The 15,094-nt window shown below is 24.9% G+C and overlaps 1 protein-coding gene across 1 annotated transcript in view; it reads right to left on the minus strand.

Moving 5' to 3' along the window:
- Positions 1-15,094, minus strand: part of LOC101238359 (kinesin-like protein KIFC3) — a 98,565-nt gene that overhangs the window by 10,542 nt on the left and 72,929 nt on the right. The window contains exons 9-11 of the mRNA XM_065792901.1: positions 2,303-2,545; positions 164-293; positions 1-25 (exon numbers count right to left, since the gene is read on the minus strand). The exon at positions 1-25 is cut by the window's left edge and continues 173 nt beyond it. Of these exons, the coding sequence (XP_065648973.1) occupies positions 1-25; positions 164-293; positions 2,303-2,545 (398 nt within the window). The remainder of the gene's footprint in view (positions 26-163; positions 294-2,302; positions 2,546-15,094) is intronic.

Genomic DNA, 15,094 nt, shown 5'->3' on the forward strand with positions numbered 1-15,094 from the left:
GCTAGATCGACTAAGTTAAGTTTGCCTAAAAAAAACAACAGTTTATACTATTTAAAAATTGGGGTTGTATTTATTTAAATATTAAAAAACACACCCTTACTGTACTTATATCAAAATGAAAGAAATGTTACAGAAATATTTATAAACAAAGATTACAAAATACCTGAAACTTTGATATTTACATTCATATTTGTGCCGGAAACATTGATCACAAGAACAGAATGGGATCGACTTGAATGAGCGTTCATATCAGTAGCAGCAGTAATTCGATTTCTTTTGCCTAAGTTGAACAACTAAAAAATAAGGTTGAACAACTAAAAAATAAAGTTGAACAACTAAAAAATAGGGTTGAACAACTAAAAAATAAAGTTGAACAATTTAGAACTTTTAAACTTTTTAAAAGTATATGAAACATTATTAAAAAAAAGAAATACAGTATTGAAAAGTCTAATCATTAGTTCAACATTAGCATTATACATGAAAATTAACTGCTAAATATGAAATCAATTCTATATACCTAGTGTAAAACCACATATAGGAAGAATGCTAAAAACGGTCTGCAATATTAACCAGAAACCAGATTAGGAAGAACATAAAAAAATGAAAATTAAAAACAAAATTGGAAACTGCAATAAACTGGACAAAACTTTCAGTAACCATTTATTTAGTGTAATAAAAAAAAGGACACGAAACAAAAGATGGATTTGTTTTTAAGAAACAATTAGATATAATTATTGATTCAGATATGATAACAACTATGTGCCACTAAACCCAAATAATAAAGCAACAGATACCCAAAGTCGATATCTAAATAACAAACTAGAAACAAAACACATTTATACAAAAAAATAACGATTTCATCGTAAATATTATTTTGTATATCTTTGTTTTCATAAATTAGTACATCGAACCATATAAAAAAAAACAATTTAAAAAATATCTATTACAAAAAAGAAAGTCGTTAGAAAAATTCAAAGTCAAGTTTTATTCTATTAAGGTTGCCTCTCTTTGTATATATGAAAAAATCAAAATAAAATGTAAGTTATATAGACAAAAAAAATCAACAAAAATTGTAAGTTATATATATAAAAAATCAAAAAAACCTGAGTTAAATGTATAAAAAAATTAAAAAACTTGTAAGTTAAATAAACTAAAAAAAAAAAAAAAAATGAAAAAAGAAATAAAAAAAATTATAAGTTATATGGTTAAAAAATCAAACACCTTTTAAGTTAAATGTATGAAAAAATCAAAAAACTTGTAAGTTATATGGATGGAAAAATCAAAAAAATGGTAAATTATATTATGAAAAAGTCAAAAAACTTTAAAGTTAAATGTATAAAAATACAAAAAATATATATGTTATATGAATGAAAAAATCAAAAACTTGTAAGTTACATAAATGAAAACACCAAAAAAACTTCTAAGTCATTTATATGAAAAAATCAAAATTTGTAAGTTAAATGTAAAAAAAATCAAAAAACTTGTATGTTATATATGAAAAAATCAAAAAAGAAAAAGGTTCGTATTTATTTGACTTGCTTAACAAATAAAAGCTTTTCAATTGCCATACTTTTCAATGTAAACTCAATGTAGCCAATCAACATTTCTGAATGTAACCAATAAACATTTCTCAATGTAGGCAATCAACATTTCTCAATGTAACCAATCAACATTTGTAACTTATATTAAACATTAGTAACAAAAAACACGTCAAAAAGTTATTTATTATGAAAATATCATGGCGTTAATGACATTTTTCTGCTATTTTTTGTGAATAACTTGGTTATAATTCAACTTTAAGTTTATTTGAATGTTCAAAAGATCTTACTTATTGCAAATCGAAAGTATTATTCTAACTTTATAATTTACTAAAAAAAAGCAACATTTTAAAATAAAAATTGAGGCAGTGAAAAGAAATCGAAGTATAGAATAATGTAATATTTTTATGAAATAGTTTATGAAAAACTTTTTTCAAGCTGCATTTTTAATACTATTCATAATACTTTTTCCAACGACAACATTTTTTAGTTTAATAGTTGTTATAAAAGTAAGTGATATTGTAGAGGTTTCAAAATAATAACTTTACTAGTCCAGTTATTATTTTTAAATACCTACAATATCGCTTACTGTTTTTAATATTTCATATATATAAAAAAATGTTGTTATTGAAAAAAGTATTATGAATAGTATTAAAAAAGACAACTTGAATAAACTTTTTTAATAAACTTTTACATAAAAATATTACATTGTTCTTCTAGTAAGGTGTTTCCGTTCAAAAAAAATCCTTTTAGAAATAATTTACCTCATTGACATTGTAAATATTTTCAACTTCTATGCTTGTTAATCCTGGTACATATGTGCCTTCCTTACTCTGCTTGACCTTTAATTTTTCAGTAGGACAAGAACACAGCAAATCTCTTATCATTTCATTGTAAATTTCTATGTAACTAACACGAATAGAATACTTCCAATCAAGTTTATCTTTGCACTCTTTGAACAATAAATACAAAGCTTGTTGATTAATGCCAGGATCTGAATGTGTTCCCTGAAAAATACTAATTTTATACCTTCCATATTACATTGCATAATTTTTTTACCATCTGTTAAATTTTATAACATTAATATTAAAAAGTTTTTTTTTTTTTTTTCAACTTTTTAAAATTTGTTAGTCTTAACAAAAATATTTTTATTGGGCACAAATAATAAAAATAAAAGGATATGATTGTTTTAAATATGGAAATTGACGTTTTATTACTGGAGAAAAAAACAATTATTATACAACAATGAATTTAATACTCTTTAAGGTTTTTTTTACTATTTTCTTGGTTAAAAAACTAATTTTTGTTTTTAAAATTTTTATCTTTTTTAATGTGTCATATATATATGTGTGTGTGTGTGTGTGTGTATATATATATATATATATATATATATATATATATATATATATATATATATATATATATATATATATATATATATATATATATATACAAACACACATGACACACAAAATGTGTATAAACAATGAGGATTTTAAACAAGTTGTTTTACTTTTCAGCACCTGATATTTTTTGGGTATAAGTAGCATTCCTTTTTTTAAATAATTTTGGCTGTAATTTTACTATTTTTTATATTACACAATATTTAAATATCACTATTTAAGTAAAATTATTACTTGATATTTTAATTTTTTTCATCGAAACATATTATTAAAAAATGTACTATAAAAATTCACTTATTAAAAAACACTTATTAAAAAACATGCTATAAAAATTCATTATTTTTGATTAACTATTTTATCAAAAATAATGATATAAAAATTACTAAAAATAACAATCTCTTTTTATATTTTTATATTGCATACAATGTAAAACAAAGAAACAAAAAAAGTATTTTTTTAAAATAAGCAAAAATAACTATACACCCCTCAAAAATAACTTACTCAATAAGAGAACATAGTAAGGAAGTAATAAAACAGTAAATATTAATAACTGCATTACAAAAAAACAAAACAATTAAACTCAAATACCAGATGCTTCTTTAGTACCCCTTAAAAAACATAACACTTTTATCTTTCCCCCTCCTATTTTGTTGACAACACTAATCTCCTCATAAAAAATCTATTGAAAAAAGCACACAAAAATTAATGATATTTTCTTTTACTAATTGGCTATAGGCAAAAAAATAACCAATTCAATTATTTCAAAAAAAAACCAAAAAGTTTAAAAAAAATAAAATATCAAAATCACCTTTCAATTTCAAACCATTTTTCAATATTTTTATTCTAATTACTATCATATATTTTCACTTATTGTATAAATTTTACACGGTTCAATGCTCAATGTACATTCATACATCATTACTAAAGTATTTTTGGTACTTTAGCAATGATGTATATTTAATTTTTGTTATATGTGTTATGGTGTTTTGTAATATGTGTAAGGGTGTTGCTAGATTAACTTATTCATTGTTTTTTGTTTTTATTTAAGAAATAAATTACATTAAAGTTTTTATAATTTTTAGAATTAGAAGAAAAGATATTGCATAATATATTATTAAAATTCTAATTTAAATCATGATATAGGATTGATTTGAAAATTATGAATCTTAATATAATTAGTATTCATAATTAGTCAAAATACCATTATCAGCTTATCTCAATTGAAAAGTATGGTAATGTTAACACTATTTTTGTTTTGCTATTTTTGATAAACAGGCGCTTTTTAAATATATTAATGACTTTTTTTTAGTTTTTGACATTTTGAAATATGTTTTTAATCATTTGAATTTCTTTAAATTTATTTTATTAAGTGTTTTTTAATAATTCTATCAAAGATAATTTTAAATATTTTAAAGCAAAAGTATTTTTGAATGTTTTTATATAAAAGTATTTTTTTTGATATTAACTTTTTAATTATGTTTTTTTCTTCTTTTTATTAAGCTTGTGAACACATGCATTATGATATTTTACATTTTAATTGCATATTGGAAATAAAAATTTCTTTTAAAAAAAAACATTTCTTTTTAAAATCTAACTTATAGACATTAGGATGTCAAACTTTCAAACTTCATCAATTGATAAAGTTACATTTGTTTTGTTTTCTTTTAATATTTTTTTTTTTTAGAAAGCCAATCAGTGTCATCAACCAAAGGAATTAAGAGTTTTTTTTTTTTACATTTTTGTTTATTTTTAATTTAAATACAATCTATATTTTTTTTACATTTTTGTTTATTTTTAATTTAAATACAATCTTATATATATATATATATATATATATATATATATATATATATATATATATATATATATATATATATATATATATATAAATATATATATATTTTAATCTTCAATTTTATTATAATTTACATTTATATTTTAATTAATCTATTTTATTTTCTTTCATTTCTTAAATTACTTTCAAATATTTTATTATACTTTCTTTCATTTCTTAAATTAATTTCAAATATTTTAGGATATCATGATTAATAAATCAAAGTTGTTAGAAGAACTTATTTTTTGAATATATTAAAGATTATTATCAGGATTTGTTTTAGAATTATTATAATAGTTTAATATATATTTTTTATTATATATAATAATAACTATTTAAAATAGTCTTAAGTTTTTATGACTTTGTAATTTTAAAAATTCAAACATCAAATTACACAAACACACACACACACACACACACACACACACACACAGTAAATGGCTTACAATTACCATTTGTGGTAAAAAATCTCTTAAAAACTCTTTATGTTTGAAAATGAAAAAATCAAGTAAACTTCATATAAAAATCATTAAATTAAGTGCCCTAAGCAATTAAATTTTAATGTTTAAAAAAAAAAACAACACAAAAATGCAACATAATAGACAAGAATATTGTTTATTTTTTTAATGTTTTTATCACTTAATTTATTTGTTTACTTTAATTGCTTTTTCATTTTTGTTTTATTAACTAATTTATTAAGGAATTAGCACGCATAGTGTACATACATCAACTGATAAATATGTAAAACATAGATGAACTATGTTTTACATAGATCAACTGACAAATAGGTAGAATATGCAAGCTCTTTTGACTAAGGGTTTTGATTTTGCAGGCAGTCTATCAATTTAAAAATATATATATTTTTAGTTTTTAAACATTTTAATCTATTGCTTGAAATGTTTAAATTTTATGGAAAAAATTACAACCCCTTATAAGAGCATGTGTAAGTATGTATGTATGTATGTATGTATGTATGTATATATATATATATATATATATATATATATATATATATATATATATATATATATATATATATATATATATATATATTCCTATACTTTACGGCTAAGAAAACATGTTTTTGGTAAAAAATGGTTCTTCGATTGTTTGTGGTTTTAAAGCTGACAAAATTATGGTTAAATTATGTCAAAACACATTAACTTAATTGCAGGAAGTAATTTAACCACAAAACCACAAATTAAAAGACTAGAATGTTTTTAAAACATTCCTAATGTTTCTGCTTTATTTTTTTAAAATAAAAACATTCTGAATGTTTTATTTTTTGTAACCACAAAAAAAAAAAAAACCTTCTCAGCTGTAGTGGCCTTCTCAGTCTTGGGGAGGTGAACAATTGAAAAAAATTGGCTCTTATCTACTCTATGACATGTAGCAAAACAAAATAAAGTACAAATTATGTTAAAATACATTAATTTAATTGAGGAAACTAATCAAATTCATTGCTTTTTAAAAAACCACAAAAAAGGAAATTAAAGAACTAGAATATTTTTAAAAATATTCTGAATGTTTTTAAAAACATACAGAATGTTTTTTTGTTAATAAATAAAAAATTTTATTTTTATTATTTTACCGTAAATGCGCAAGTTTTGCTATATCGACTATCTTATAGACTGCAGCTACAAGAGAGTGCTGTTAGATCTTATAGCCTGCTGGTACAAGGAAGTGCTACAACATTAACTGAGGGTTTGGTTTGGGCAGGTAGTCTATCAAGCAATAAAAAAAAACTTTTTAAACTTTTTCTGGTCTACAAAATAAATTTTTAATAACAATTTTTTTAATAACTTTTGTAAAACATAAACTTGAAGTTTTATGGGAAAACTATAAAAAAACAACCAAGCAAGAATGTGTGTGTGTGTGTACATATATATATATATATATATATATATATATATATATATATACATATATATATATATATATATATATATATATATATATATATATATATATATATATATATATATATATATATATATATATATATATATATATATATATTAGGGTGGGTCAAATTTTTTTAGTCTTTGTAGGGGTTTTACACAATATCAGATTTTATAGCATTTTAGAGAAAAATGGGGTTAAAGTTTGCAATTTTCATCGTAATTGTGTTTTATACCATTTAATTGTAGTGATTTAATTATACACTATAAACTCTCTAAAAAAGGAATATAATTTTAAAAAAGCTTCCTTTAATATAAATACCAAAATGATTTCATTTTTAAGATAAGCATCAACATTTGTATTTGAAAGAATATAGTAAAAGTTTAGAGAAAAATGCGGTAGTGGTGTCATGGTAGAGCACTCACTTTATAAACAAGAGGTTCCGAGTTCTATCCCCACCACGTCCCTGGTAGTACCGCACTCAACTTGTTTCTCCGCGCAGCGGCCTTGTTTGTCAAGGTTCATGTTTTGGAGTAAAAGAGTTGAGAAAGGGGTATAATTACAATTAAGTAGTCTCCTCATCTGTAGTGGCCTTCTCGGCCTTGGAGAGGTGAAATAACAAAAAAAAATACAAACTTTCAAAAATGAAAAAATCTAGTAAAAAGAACTTTGATTCTATAAAAAATATATATATGTATATATATATATATATATATATATATATATATATATATATATATATATATATATATATATATATGCATACACTAATATACATATATTAATTATATATATATACTAATATACATATATTAATTATTATTATATACATATACTAATTTCTGATGCTTTTGTGACTATTCTAACAATTTTTTTCATACTTTGACTATTACAAGGTTATTTTGGAAAACTTAATGGACTGTCATTGTCTTTCAAAATATCATCATTTGAAAAAAACATTCAGTAAAGGTGGGAATTAACTTTCTCAATGTCCTGATATACCATTTCACTGCAATCATTGGCTCCAAGATTTAGTGTTGCAGGAAGTTTAAAATGTTTATTTTGTTCGTTAGTATTTCTGGACTTAAGAATCCATTGTATGGCTGCAGTTGTGACTTCTTTTATTTCATCATTTACCATTGCCAATAATATATTCAAAGTGTTGGGAAAAAATGAGTTTCATTTTAAAATTACCTCCTTATATTTTATTAACCTCCTTATAACCTATTTACCTCCTTATACTTTATTAACCTCCTTATATTTTACCTCATTACCTCCTTATATTTTACATCAATAACTGCATTTCTTATTAATTGAGCCAGATACATAATAATAATAAGCCAGATATATAAATTTTGAGCACCATCTATTGTCAAACAATGTAATTTAATATGGAACTGTCCTGGTGTATTGCATAGTATTGTATATAATTGTATATATATGATATATAGTATAGATAGTATTGCATAATAATTGTAACCAAGTCAACAAGTTCTTTTGTTTGCATTACTATAGAAATATATAAACGTAGAACACAATTTGCTTTTGTGAGCCACCAAGCATGATTAATTTTTCCAGGAGAACTTTTAGATTTTTTTAAAACCTCTCTTGATTGAATAGATAAACAGATACTGTAAAGATATTTTTGATCTGAGCTTAATGTACTAAGGATCTTATCAGCAAGTATATGAAAAATACCTTTAATTTTTTTTGAAAGGAACTACTTCTAAATTAGTTAAGTCATCTGTTATTTTTTTACCAATATCTCCTTTAAATGATGCTAGGTCAGAAGTTTTTCCATCAATTAACTCAAACACATGTTTGAAAAATAGCAGCGAGAATTATCAGGTGTTAGATGATCTCTATAGTTGCTACTTGGTTCTCTAACTATTGTAATATGTTCTCCTTTAACTGTTCTCGTAGTTGTTATTTTATTGTCTTTTCTTCCATCAAAACCATTATACTGTAATTTCAAATTTTCACATTTTTGCGGATTATTAAATAATGACAAAACAAAATTATTTAAGCAAAAAGACTTTCAATTTTAAAAAAAGTTTTAAAAGTTTCTTACATTATACACAATACTTAAATAATCCACAACCTCAACTTACCTTCTGTCAGTAGTACAGACGTTTACACTTACAGTTGTTTGTACATAACTTTATGTAAGTGGATTTTTTGCATTTAAATACATATTGTTTTATGTAGTTGCATAATACATCACTATTAATAACAAAATTTTATTTTATTATAACTTAGTTAAATGTAACTTTTATACATGCCTTTTTTTTAGTTAGTTTTAGCTCATTATTAGTTGAAAAAAGAAAGAGATCCTTATGACAATGAGACAATAGCTCAAGCTTATTACATTTACAACTACATTTATAATGCAATTTTGAACCTCATCTAGAAGAAAAAGAGCATCATTAGAAGAACCAACCCAAATATAACAACAGTATTTGATACAGGGATAAAAAAGAGATTTGTAGAAGTAGAGTATGGAATTGGCAAAAAGAAAATGGTGAGCAAAACGTTAGCAATCTTAGCAAATGTTAGCTTTCCAATGGAGGATCAAGAATGGTAGAGCCAGTAGGGCCACTTAAGATTTTTAGCAGGATCAATAATATTAATGAGAATGCCAACAAAATTTTCATAGTTGTTTACAATAAATAACTGAGTTTTGTTGGAGTTAAAATTTCTAAGTCACAGCAAGCCCCAAGCTGTTACAAAAGAGAGATCAGATTCAAGATTGGCTGATTATTTTAAGCAATCAAAAAGACTTTTTGTCGGGACAAGAGTATAGACTTGAGTTGTCAGCCACTAGAGCCACTTTAAGTAAAAGATTGTTAGAAGGATCAATAATGTTGATAAGAAACAACACAGGACCAAGATGGAAAATTGTTATACCCCACAGGCTTTTTGAAATTGAAAACAGTGTTGGGTTTTATATGGAATGACTTTAATACTGTTATATTATAATACTTTAATATTTTTGCAGAAACACCAAATGAAACAAGCTTATGAGAGAAGACCAGCACGCCAGACTTACTCAAAAGCCTTTGGTATTTCCAGAGCAATATTCCTTGCTTCTGCACCTGTATCTAATGCACAATAGAAACATTCCGTTACACAGTTATCAAGCCAGTTTCAATCAATTGAAAAACAGTTAAAAATAGTTTAGAGAGAATTAAAGAGAATTTAGGAAAACATTTTGACAGTGATTGTTGTCTGGACCACAAGCAGAGTTTAATTAAGAAATGACTTTAACAATGGATGATGGAGTGATTTAAACACCTAACATTGGAAGACTTCTGAGATTAAATAAGAGATTCAGTTAACTGAAAATATTGAAGCATCAGACAGCAGATAGCATCAGATATTGAAGCATCAGACAGCACCTTTTTACATGAAATTCTTGCAATATAAAAAAAACATTTGTTCTCAAGAGAGTTGTTTTTGTAAAATACTTTTACATGGATTTCTTGCAATATAAAAAAAACATTTGTTCTCAAGAAGCTGTTCTTGTAAAAAAAATGATTACAATTGGAACAAAAAACAACGGAGTAGAATGAGGCTTGACTTAAAATCAACAAGAGAAAGAAAAACTTCTATATCTTCCTAGGTGCAACAGATTGCCTAGAAGGTGCATTTATTAGCAGAGACACAAATGGCATTAACACAAAGATCCTCACAAAAGAAAACCACAAAAAGAACACCTTTAAGGATACCCAGATAACTTTAGGTTATTAGTATGTATTATTAACTAGTGCAATGAAAAGGCGAGTCTGAACAATTAGTATATATAGAGATAATAGATTTAGAGAGATCATTGCATAGTCTGATCTACTTGAAAAAGAACAAAGAAATGCCAAATGAAAGCTAGAGTCAGAGACATGACACAAATCAAGGAGAGAAGGTAAGTGACCAGGGTTGTCTGGAAAACAAGTCAAAAATTTATCTGAGAAAAAGATCGAGAAAAACAGAGGTTATGAGCATTAGTGCTAGTAGGGTCAATGGTGTTAGCAATTGGGTGTGATGAGCATAAAAGCCTCTAATAACAAAAATATTGGTTGAGGGAAAAAGAGAAAATTTGATCAGTAATTACATCAATAAGAGTTCAGTCTTAATAAGAATGAGAACGATAAAGAACAAAGTAAAAGGTGATTAAACTAAGAGGTGCTAAACAGAAGCACATAAAAATCAGAAGATTTAAACCTGATTTTACGGAAGATAGGTGAGCTGATAGGTATCAGCTCACCTATCTTCCGTAAAAGTATATGTGAATGCCATGCATGTGACAATTGGAGTCTTTGCAAATCAAAGAGTAACAACCATCAACACTGAGGTCCAAAGATGAAACAGTTGAATTCAAATTAGTCTCCCAAAGAGCAATTAAATCTAGTTAATTTTGCAAACTGCTATGAAGATTTTTAAAAAAAAGAAAAAGTTAGGTGGTGGTAATAGTTTTTCATGTTAAATGTTATAAGACTTGACTTAACCAAAGATAGAGCATGGCATCCCAAGCAATGAGCTACGCAGCAGTCTTAATCTTGCTAATTAACCAAAAGAGGCTGCCTAAAAGGTGCTTAATACACATGATGTTCATAAATTTTCAAAAATGTTTCCCACCCACCTTAAACTTATTAGGACCCCTACCCCCCCTAAACCCTGTTTGATGATTTTTACTTGTTAGCAAAAAAAAATAACATCTCAAAACTAAAAAAAAAAAATAAGAAAATATAAATATCAGTCAGTGATAAGAATAAAAACTTTCTGTGTAAACAGGCTTTAAAAATTGTGACATTTAAAAAATCTTTTTAATCTTGGTTTAAATCTTGGTTGGTCAAAAATTATGCTTTTGTTTATTTTTAACAATAGCATAAAACTTAAACAAACATATTAAACCCTATTGAAATTATTATGAAATAGCTGTTCTGAAAAAAAGCCCCAACCACCCTTTTATTAATTCAAGAGTACAACTAATAACTTGGATCAGTGATCAAGGCTAATTGCATGACAGGATGCCACAGATAAGGAGTTTCAAAAATATTATTTGAATGCACCATAATGTGGTTATGGGGCTAACACCCTCATAATCCTGGTACACAATATAGATTGTTATGAGCAATTAAATTAGACAGAGTGACAAAAACGCGGCTGAAAAAACAATTAATAGACAAAAAGCAAGAAGGTGTGCGAATATACACAAAAAACGTTTGTGATTATACACATAGGTACTAAGGATATTTAAATCTGCCTTAAGTGTAATCAAAAAATGTATTGTGTATACAGGTTATATGAAAAAGAGATTAGAGTTAAAGGAACTTTACCCAAATAAGATTTAACATTTATTAGTAGATTTTACTACTATTATTGTACATAATACCGATTATTACATTATATAGTAATATACAAACTTTTTAAATACTATTCACCTTTCTTTTTTTTTTAAATTTGTGCTTCCAATTCTTTCTCAAGTCTTTAACTCCAAAAGACGAACCTTAACAAACAAGGCCACTATGCAGGAAAAAAAGGTAAGCGCAGGACACCAGTGTTATATTGGGGATTGAAACTTCTCACTAACAAAGTCAGTACTCTACCACTAAACCACTGCCATTGGTGTATTACTTATATTATTTGTTCAGTGGAATCATATTGTCTATTTTCTATAAAAATAGAGAATAAGGCGCATATTAGCTAAACCTACTGTTGAGCATACAAAGTTGATATTTAGTAAGGAATGTTAAACTTGCTGCTTACATAATGAGTTTTTGCTGTATTAAAAGTTTCATTACATTATGGAGCAACTAAAGCTGAAAGAATTGCTAAACATAGTGCTTTAACAAATAGCTTATTTGAAAATTATTTTGAACACCAACGATCAATTAGTCCTTGCAAAGATAACCCTTAACGACTTTGGTTACAATAAACGCACACACACACAAAAAATATATATATATTTATGTTAGTTGGAAATATAATGTTGGAAGTTTTGTAATTAGCTAGATAGGTAATATAAACGACAGGTAATAAAAAAATACTACACTATAAAACCATTAAACATTAATATAGTTTTATAGTGTAGTATTACTTCAGGAGAAGTAATAATATTTTTAATAATATTTTTTAAAGATAAGTGGTACTAATAATATCTTTTAAAGATATGTGACTATGAAAACAGCCATTTCCATTGGATGAAGTCATCCCTTTTTCTTTTTGATGTCCTTATTTCAAAGTTTAGCTTTTTATTTATTGTTCTTAATGCATTTAATTTCTTCACTTTTGAAAGCTTGTAGCTTATTTTTTACAAAATTAAATGTAGAAACTTGTATATATAGTGTTTTCATGCACATTTAGCAGTAGAAAAATAAACTTATGATAGAACCTAGAACTAAAACTAATTGTAGGATAAGAGGTAGCAAAAACATTCCCAATGAATCATAATAGATTTTTATTTTTTAGTAATGTTGTGAAATACATGTTAAAATGTTAACTGGAGGCACCAGTCAAAGAACAAGACTTGCAACTTCAAAACTTATAAGAATAGTGAGCTTTAACTCAGATTTAAAAAAAAACTTGGTGTTTCAAAAAATACTTTGTAGAACTTGTGGGAGAAATTTTTACCATTGCCATCAAAGTTAGGATAAATTAAATTAGGTAACCTAACATTTCAATTAAAATTCTGTTTCCTATAAATAGCAGCGTAATATCAGCTAAAATAGCATTGAATTCATCCAAATTATAAAAATCTGCGCCAGAAAAAGTCATTTAGACAATATTTGTTGCACTCTCAGTCTGGTCACTCCGAAAAGTTCAAGCTATTTTACGAAATCTGCGGTAAGTCAGAAGCATTTCCGGATATTTTTTTGTCTTTAAATTCTTAGTTTTTTAAAAACTGTAAAGTTTATTTTAATCACAGAGAGTTGTTACTCAATAAAAAATATTTGATCATTGATCTTGAAATTATTATAAAAAATATCATTACAAAACCACGTTGTTAATATTATTATTGCTTTTAAAAAATTAAACTTCAATAACTTTGATAAATCATCAGATAAAACTAGAAAAATAAAGCATAAAGTACAATCTAATATTAAAAATGAAACATCTTCAAATCACAACATCCTAATGGAATTTAGCGATGATCAAATAATTTAAATAAAAGAAATTGCAACTACATCTATTTCTTATTAAAATTTTATTCAATATTAACATATATAAATCAAATAAAAATGTCAATTAAATGCCCGTAACTCTAGCGCAGATATTTATATAAAATTAAACACAGAGATGTTTAAAAATATAAAAATCTATTTTAAACCACTTATAGCTATTTAAAGAAAAGCAAAAAAATTCTAATAACATATTTTAAATCATATCTTTTTCATAATTGTTTTTATTATTAACTAACTAATGTTCAATTTAAATAATAAAATATTAAAATGAACAACTCTTTAAAGTTTCCCATTAATAAAAATCGAAATTTAATGTTTTCGTACAATGCTCAAAAAGCTATTGTGTAATTTTTGAATGGTTAATTTTATGATTACCCCGCTCATTTTACGGACCTTTAGTAACTGTTATTTTAACATTGTTTTTAGTATAATACTTAAAACAATTGGTGTGTAAACAAACAATAAATTAAAATATGTAAGTCTCCACTGTTATTATTTTTGCAGTCGTAAATTTTTTGTTTTGTTATTAAATTGTGTACTTTAAATATCTTATGCTATGCCTTACTTTTGTGAGTTATCATTGTGATGTTTTGTGTTGACAACTTGGCTTACCTTCTCAATAGGTATCTATTGTTAAAAATTAATTTTAGGTAGCTACATTATTAAAACTCACTACTTCTAATCATTCATTACAACCAAAGAACTAAATTTTTGAATAAATGCATAGTTTTTATCTTAATGTGACTATCTTTTTTGACACTATTTTTGACACTTAAGTGATACTTTTTTGACACTATCTTCGACGGTGTCAAAAAAGTATTGCTTGTTTTTAAATAGTTTATCTAGTCTTCCAACACTCACAAAGTTTTTATTTATTATTTATTTAGACACATATTATTAAGTTTTTATTTTTAAATGAATTAGCACAATACATAACACATAAAATTTATATAGTCAATATTTTCAATAACAATTTATTTCATTTTTATACCATAGAGTTCCTGCTGTGACTGACTTTAAAAAGTACCACCATAAAAAAAGATGTCTTTGGTGTAAATTATTTTTTAAAAAGACTAGTTACTGTTAATCTTATAACAATGCTATGATTTAAGTTTTTAATAATATTTATGTTGCTATAGTTCATATAATTAAAGTCAACAAAAATGAAAACTTACCTAAAGTTAACTTATAAAAAAGATGACTTACTTAAACCCATTTTATAGGTCCTCAGATATAGATTTT

The sequence above is a fragment of the Hydra vulgaris genome, chromosome 03 (genome assembly GCF_038396675.1).
Source record: "Hydra vulgaris chromosome 03, alternate assembly HydraT2T_AEP".
NCBI lineage: Eukaryota > Metazoa > Cnidaria > Hydrozoa > Anthoathecata > Hydridae > Hydra > Hydra vulgaris.